The sequence below is a fragment of the Prunus avium genome, chromosome 7 (assembly GCF_965620075.1).
Source record: "Prunus avium chromosome 7, drPruAviu1.hap1.1, whole genome shotgun sequence".
Lineage (NCBI taxonomy): Eukaryota > Viridiplantae > Streptophyta > Magnoliopsida > Rosales > Rosaceae > Prunus > Prunus avium.
This window is the reverse complement of record NC_142290.1, coordinates 30,031,859-30,040,177: the sequence shown is the minus strand read 5'-3', so window position 1 is coordinate 30,040,177 and position 8,319 is coordinate 30,031,859. Positions and strand designations below refer to the sequence as shown.

General features: G+C 38.4%; 1 protein-coding gene across 1 annotated transcript; it reads right to left on the bottom strand.

Moving 5' to 3' along the window:
- Positions 1-1,139: 1,139 nt before the first annotated feature.
- On the bottom strand, positions 1,140-4,065 carry LOC110753578 (trihelix transcription factor PTL). Its single transcript, XM_021954509.2, has 2 exons — positions 3,397-4,065; positions 1,140-2,594 (listed from the first exon to the last, which is right to left on the bottom strand). The coding sequence occupies exons 1-2, from the start codon at positions 3,882-3,884 to the stop codon at positions 1,445-1,447; spliced, it is 1,638 nt and encodes a 545-aa protein (XP_021810201.1). The 5' UTR covers positions 3,885-4,065; the 3' UTR covers positions 1,140-1,444.
- Positions 4,066-8,319: the final 4,254 nt, after the last annotated feature.

Sequence of the window (8,319 nt, the reverse complement as noted above, 5' to 3'; positions counted from 1 at the left end):
ACGTTTCTCCCTTTGCAGAATGATATGTTGTTGGTCTGCTGATAATAATTTCTCTCTTTCTTATGTCTCTCTCACCCTTTCATTTAATACTCAATGAATATCATCACTACTTTGAGTGCTTTCAATTGCAGAAAAATGACATTTTCCTGGTGAGGAGGAGGCTTCGTACATTTGCTTTGCTAAGATGCACTGCACGTATGCCAGCTTCCAATATTGTCAGTTTTCTATAGCTGTACCAGCCATTCCATGTCCAAACCAGAAGGCAACTTCCAAAGTAGCAAACGAATTTGCTTCCTTTTTCTTTTCTTTTTTATTTGGCAATCTCACATTTCTTCTTCTCTGTGTGTTTTGTGCCATATGGAGGAAAACTTTATGTGACGCAATGCACCAAGCAAATATATATATTTCACCGTATATAAATAAAACAACAGCATTATTCTTCAATTATTGTCTGAGGCAAGTAACTTTTTTTTAATGATGGAGGGATTTTAATATATGTATTGTTCATGTTAATAAAGAGTTGGACAAAGAGTATACCTAGCTAGCTAGGTTGAATTGATAAGTAACCTAATTGCATACGGTTAATTGGAACTTAAATTAAGCTCAACCAAAGCACCACAGTTAACTGTTTAACCACGAGATGCTATGCATAAGGAGATGGATTAATTACTTCATTAGTTTGTAACCTCTTTTTAAAACTACAAATCCTTTCATTTTAAGACAAAAATCATCACTTCCCCCAACCTTGAATAGCCAAAAAGGCAAGAAATTAATTATCGTCTTAATATTTTGTTATAAGGTTTTAAGCTCGAACGGCCATGCCATTTCCGAAGAAGATATATAAACGTACAGTTATAGTACTAGCATGAAAGGAGTTGGTATTAACACTTCAAAATAGTCATACTGCCGATGGAGCGAGTTGTTATTGAGGAAAGTTGAAATGATAAGAGTGCTAAAGAACTATTTTGGAGTTCTAATCAAATGGAGATTTAAATAAATAAAAACCCACAACAACCAAAAAAAAAGAAGAAGAAGACATTTTCATGATAAAGGAATTAAATCTTTGCATAAAAGAGACTAGGATGATGATAACAAAACACTAGCTAGCAACACTGTAACCTCTCCCTTCCCCATTAAAATTCCAGAAAGAAAATAAAATGCTTTATTCCCCTCTAAAATTTTCATGTCTTTAGTCCCATTAAAACATCACTCAGACCTATACATGAATAATCCTCATCAGTTAGCTCCTTGCTTACAATATTGTAAGCCCCACCTCACATGAGAGAGAGAAAGAGAGAGAGAGAGAGAGAGAGAGGGGTATATTTTCAAATTTCTGAAACCCCATAATCAAAGTCAAACCTCTCCTTTGAAAACACACACTGCTAGTTAAAGCAACTGAACAAGTTGTCTTCTGCCTTTCTGCCAGCTGATCTACCACATGACCTCACTGATTTTGGCTTCCCTTGCTGAGCTTCAGTCCATAGTTTTCCCACAAGTTCTCTCCCTCACTCATCAAGAAGGGAAAACAATTATCCTGCACTGCACTTCCCACATTTGCATTGCCACAAGGAGAATTATTAGACCCATCATTATTACCACCTTGCTCATGGTCATTCATTTCAGCACAATACCCTCCTTGACTACTATACAATGAGGAACAAGACTCATTGTTCTGAAAGTAACAAGCTGAGCTTTTTGAATTCACATTCTCCTTGCGCTTCTTATTCAACAACTCCCTTGCACTACTAGTGTTATGAACAATTTGATCATGATCAGAACTAGTCTGATGATGATGATGATGATGATGATGATGATGCTGATCATGATCATGATCAGGTGATGGAGAACTATAGTTAGCCTTTGCTTGATCTGTTGATGATGATCCTCCTGTTAGCTTGTGCAATGCCTCCATTAAAGCCTTGTCCCTTGCTTCAATCCAAGCCCTCTCTTTGGCCCAAAACTTGTGCTCTTTTTCAACCCTCTCCACTTCTTGCTTTCTCCACTCCTCCTCTCTCACCATCCTCTCCCTCTCCTTTTGCTCAAGAGTTCTCATTAACCTCTCCAGCCACTCCTCTTGTTTATCCATCAGCTTCCTCATTTGTGCATCAATGAACTCTTTTATCTTCACCTTCCATCCCCTCCCACCTCTTCTCTTCCTCGTTGTCTTGATGTCTGGAGAGTCATCATCCATTGCGGCCGCGCTGACATCATTGTTGTCCTGATCTTCCGACGAGGAGGTGTCGAACTCGGAGGAATTAGAGAGGCTTAGGCTGTCACAGTGCTTTTGATCAGTTGAGTGATGATAGGGAGTAGTGATCTCTTGATTGGCTTGAGCGTTGATCGTTGTTTGGTAACGAAGATTGTTGTTATTACTGTTATTACCAATGAAATGGGCTTCTGGGAGTGATGTTGATACTACGGAATTGGTGGTTTCTCCATAGAGAGCTTCAAGCTGTCGAAAGAAGCGATAATTCTTACCATCTTGTCTTCCAGCCTTTCCTTCCTTTGTCTTCTTGTAATACTTGTACAAGTTTTCAAATTTCTCTCTACATTTTTTCCCACTTCTTTGATACCCATGTTCCTCACACATGATCCTGCACCAAATTGATTACTTAATCAACATGAGGAAGACAATAAATTAAAAAAAAAAAACCCACAAGAAAATTCAACACTTGATAATAGTAAGGAACCCTAAATTGAATTCCAAAATGGACTAGTCTAAAAACACAAAAAAAAAAGTTGTAGCCATGTGAATTAATTCATGGTCCTTTGTTTTCCTAATGCTGATGTTATAAGAATTCCATGTGGTTTCCTTTTGCCGAGCAACTACAGTACTTATTCGAGACAAAAGCATATGACCATTCAAATTTGTGAACAAAAATAATGGCAAGTCTTATGTGAGGGGAAGTACGTTTCTTGTAAATCATGTCTTTTCCATATCAGATAAAAAGCCAGTCGATTCATAGTAGCCAAGCATGGAAGTGGCCACCCATTATTTGGGTAAAAACAAAAACAAATAAAAACTTGCATTTAAAAGAAGGGTCGCGTTTTGAAAATAGAAAACGTATAGAAAGAAAAGAAAAAAGAAGTGATTAAGTAACCATTTTGCACAACACGAAAGCCATCATCAGATCTCGAAATGAAGTAATCAAAAGAAAAGAATAGCACCTGGGTTTCCAACTGAACTTCCTTGTTCAGTCATTTTCCAACTCAAAACAAGAAAAAAAGTTTAAATAAATAAATAAATTGCTTTCCAAAACAATTCTTTCACCGTCTAATTAAGAGAAACCACAAACCAAGAAACCAAGAACGAAAAAAGAAAAAAGGATGAGAAAATTATAGGGTAGGGCAGATAATATTTAGTACAAGTGTGTATGTATGCATATGTAAACGTACCTAGAGACCTCATCCCAGAGGGGACCCTTTTGGTTGGCCTCTTTGAACTTAAAATCAAGCCGGGATCGGATCTCCAGAAGTGTGAGAGTCTCCTGCCTCGGCCATCTCCCCGAACCTCCAATATCGCCGCCAGCCTCGGCCTCCATTAACCCACCACCACCACTGAGAGAAGCAGTAACAGTGGCACTATTAGCAGCAGCACCGCCGCCTGCAGCAGAATCTGGAGAGCGGAACTCGTGATGGTGGAGCCCACGAGGGTTGATGATATGATGATCATGCGGCTGAGGACGGCCCATCATCATCAGCTGCTCGTAGTGATGGTGCTGCTGATGATGATGGGCAGGTGGAGCCGTGAGAGGCGGAACTCGGTGGCTCGGGAAGAGCTCCGTGGCGGCTTGTAAGGGGATGGAGGGAAAGTGGGCCCTACTTCCTCCTCCGTTCATGAGCTGCCGGAGGTCTGACATGTTGTACTGGTCCTCCATTTCCATGGAGAAGTAAAGAAGCAATAGCAGAAGAAGGGAGAAAGAGAAAACACAAGTTGGTTTAAGAGGAGTGTTGAGAGAAAATGAAGTGAAGAAAAAAAAAAGGTGTGTTTTTGAGGAGAGAGAGAGAGAGAGAGCGGCAGAGTCGGATCGTGTCGTTCACGAAAAAGGTCGAATTTAAGCACAGGACAATGGTCCCATGTCTGTGTCAAAGTGTATGTGTGTTTATGTATCTATACGTCTAGTGACTCACTGCCCTTCTCTCTCTGTGTCCGGAGCGTGGGATTGGGAGTGTTTGGACACAGGGATAAGCAGAGCTGCAACTTGGACAAGGCTTTTCGCTTTGGATATGGGATTTTGCGAGGGAGTGTGCGGGTGTAGGAAGGGATGTGTGGGTGAACGAATCAATGATCGACACGTGTGGGGATGGGAGTGGATGGCAAGAAGTTTGTGGCGTGCTGACGCGTGTACAGTGCATGGGATCCGATCGGGGACTTTTGACCAAATTGCCTGTTTACTGGCAAGTTTTCGGGCGTGCTGCCAACGACAGACCGCCACGTCAGGCTTTTAACGTAGGAGGGTTTTTGTAGACAGAAGTACTGTATGAAGAAACAAAATGGGCCAAAACGGGGTGTTTTGCATGAACGGTGTGCCGTTTGCGGAAAACGGGAAAAAAAGGGTTGTCGTTTAGAGAGAGAGAATCGTTTTGGGAGGTGGTTTAAGGATAAGAAAAAGGTCAAAGATCACTTTGGGGATGGGGTGGTGTTTGAGAGATTCATATGGGCTGACCTGACCTGCGCACTTGAATCCAAATATATGTATCTCTCTGCCTCTTTTTGTATTTTTCATGGGTGTCTCTCCTTGATGCATGGCCTTAGGTTCAAATGTACGTGTTCTCTACCACTAAAGCTACAAGTCTCCGAGCACGTTTTTAATTCAAATGTTCCTTTTGCGTTTTTCATAATCCTAATTGTCTGCATAAACAACCTCAGTTTGTAATTTGTACGTATCACATATAAGAAGAGTGTATGTTCCCATGTTGGGTCGAAATTATTAAGTCATGGAGGCACAACGTATTTGACATTATTAAAGTTGAAACCCTTTGTATATATTGGTCAAAGTCAGTTGACCAGTTTCTTAAACTAATAAATAACTCTTACCACTTTTGTGGCACTTGCATGTGTTGGCGATCAAAGCATATTAAATTTTAAAAAAAAATTATTTATATCCGAGGTACATTTTTTTACACAAAAAAACCATCAAAATCAAACTTATGATATATTTCCTAATCATAATTAAATATATTTACTTGGAATAGGACTTTTTCTGCTCCATTTTTAATCTATGATGACTTTATTATCTTTGTTGTTCCACCACGTTCCAAGCACCGGCAATCTCTTTATGCATTCATATCATACAAGTGTTGGAGATATTAAAATATTTGTTTTAAAATTCATTAAATAAAAAGGTAAAAAAAAGAAAGAAAGGGTTTTCACTACTTTTTCATAATCATTTGCATTAAAAGTTGCCTCCATGCTTCCAATATCTTGTTGATGCACCAAGGAGCATGTCCCAAAGTGCCTAAGAACATCATACCAAAATAATATTTTACCTTGGAAATTATTTTATTTCTGAAGTACTTTATATCTAATGGAAGAGTTATTTTTAAAATTTTTATTTTGCATTGAAAATTGAGGATTTCTTATTTGGACAATTAAGACTTGTTTAAAGAAAATGGTGCTTCTTTGGCTAGACGTATTTTCACTAAGATTTTGTCTTTTGGCGGCATATTCGTTCATTGGCTCTTGAGATAAAGTCAAGTCTACTATGTGGCATATGTTCACATCATTTAGTTGGATGTTACGTATAACCATGAAATTAAGGAGGCTAGTACTCTGGGGGGATTCGAACCCAAAATCACTGGGTGGGTGATGAGGCGAGTGCCTTAACCACTTACATTACTTGTCCTCGCATTAAACAGAAGAAATTGCTACTCATATTTCCATAAATTTAATTGTTTGGCAATAAATATGGATTAATTGAAGAATTGTATCTGATACAACAATTTTTCCATTGAGAACATAAAATCTCTTGCTTAAAATTTTATCTAAAACTATAATCCTTCCCATATATATATTATCAATCGAATAATTAGATTTGGATGATCAAACATTAATACACAGTACTAATAATTTCACCTCAAAAACCTTGCAAAACGGGGCAAACAAAATCAAATAATTGAAGAATTAATTATGTAAAAATAGTGCAGCTGAGCTGATCCGTGCTGATGATTTCCACGTCATCTTAGGGAGTGTACCCCAGTTAATCTGAGACCGTTGGACCACCCATGATCAGATAAATATCAAAGCTAGCCCATGTGATTAGCAGCTATTCTACTGACAATCTTGTACTACATACCTCCTTTATCATTTAATACGGCTGCATTTTCTCGTCGCTCGCTTTCATACTTGCTTTAATTCATATTTCTCAATCATTAATTCCAAGGTTTGTGTGTTTAACATTGTGGTTATGAACTTTTACAAGCAAGTTTTCCTCTTATAAACTTCTAATTGCATTTTAGTTACTGTCTAATGTTTGATCGGTTTAAACTACGAAACTATACGCTTTCGCGATGATATACGGATGTGAATCATAAACTCGACAAAGGTATAATTGATTGCGTTTTGACTTGCTAATGATATAATTGGAAGACCTAAGTACTTAAAGGATTGCAAGATTTGAACTTTCACCATTTCTTAGGTCTCCAGATTTGTAGCAAATAATCCTTTGTGTTCCTGGTTTTGTTTTTGGTTTTGAGAAAGTGTGTACGGATTAAGTGAAGGGTTAAATGAAAGAAATAATAGAAGGAAGGGTATGGTATGGGGACGTAGTGTACAGAAGAATCTCAGTCTTTTCGTGTTTCTGAGTCGCAAGCAGTCTGAGATGTTCAGAGAGCCTCAGATCTGATAGCTTGCTTTTGAAGCAGCAGAACGTTCCATCCATGCATATGCACAATAATAATAATAATATCAACAAACAACAATAATTTGCAAATTTTTATGTTTTTTCAAAAAAGGGTGCACGAGTGGCCCATAAACCGCGCTGATCAGGTGCTGCAGCCTACCCCTACCCAATCTCTCTTCTTATTATAGCCATTGGCTACCTATGGGGCCGGCTGACGTGGCACCATCGAGGACTGAATGATTGGGTGCTCACGTTTGGTGATGAGCTAGCCCATGGCCCTATGGACCTAGGCGAGGTACAGTGAGAGAAGAAAAACTTAGTTACAACAACTACAACAAAATTATTGCTCATTGCTCGTATCATAGCGATATTGGTAAGAGATAGCAAAACAATAATTTCTCTATTTCATGCAAAGGTTTCTCAAGTATATGCGTGAGGAAGGCGAAGACCCTCTTGCCTAGACAAAAAATTGGGGGAGGTGGGGGTCCCACTGATGTAGCTGGCAATCACATCTGTGATGGCTGGATCGGTGATGGACGGACAGGATTGATGGATGGATGAGGACATTTCAAAGGGGGAGACAGACAAACACACAAGGAAGGCAGAGAGAGAGAGAGAGAGAAAATAAAAGGACCTCTTTACTTTTCTCATTGATTCTTTTAGGCTCTAGCTACATGAAATAGCATAGGATTATCCAACTTGTGCATGTAAATCTCAAAAAGGGGTTGAGCCCAAAAGCATGAAAGTCCTCCTCCTTTTTTTCTCTTTTTTCAAGCTTTGCTTTTTTGGTAGAGATCTGATTGCTCAGATTTGAATCTCATAAAGCATGTCAACTATGTATATATATTTTTGGTGGATTTAGAATTTAGATGCATGCATGTACCATTTTCAAAATTGTTTTTGAGCATGAAGATTTTTTGTTTTTGTTTTTGAATTTAGGGTTCTTAAGGGTAGTCTAGTGCCCTAGTTTTGTAAGGTTGTAGAGGGAGAGTGTCCTAGCTCTTTAATTGTTCCTATTTCACTTACCCTTCGTCACATCAGTCATCAGAATTTGTAGGCCTTTTAAAGGTCCAGTTTTCAGGCAAATACTTAGAAAATTAAAATTATTATCAGAATGATGTCGGCCCTTCATGTGGTTGATAAACTGACATCCATGTCCATCCACCGTACAGCATTGGTTTCAGTAAGCTATTTAGGTAACCATAAAATATTGCAAATGTACATTCTTTTCTGAATAAATAAATCACACCCTTGGGCACAAAGAAAATAATTTGGTTGAATCCTATACTTTAGGTGACAATTACTCACACGATAAGTTGCAAATTACACCAACATCTCACGCATACGAACGATAAACTTATAATCTCATATATCACGGTAAACTAGTTTCATATGAATAAGTAATTAAAATATGTTATAAGTTTGGCTATTACTCAACACGAACACAAAATGACATGACAAAATACGACTGTGTTGC

Coding starts and splice junctions, on each gene's coding strand:
- LOC110753578 (XM_021954509.2), bottom strand. CDS start 3,884: ATGGAAATGGAGGACCAGTACAACATGTCAGACCTCCGGCAGCTCATG. Junction 2,595..3,396: donor CTCTGGGATGAGGTCTCTAG/GTACGTTTACAT, acceptor AATTTGGTGCAG/GATCATGTGTGAGGAACATG.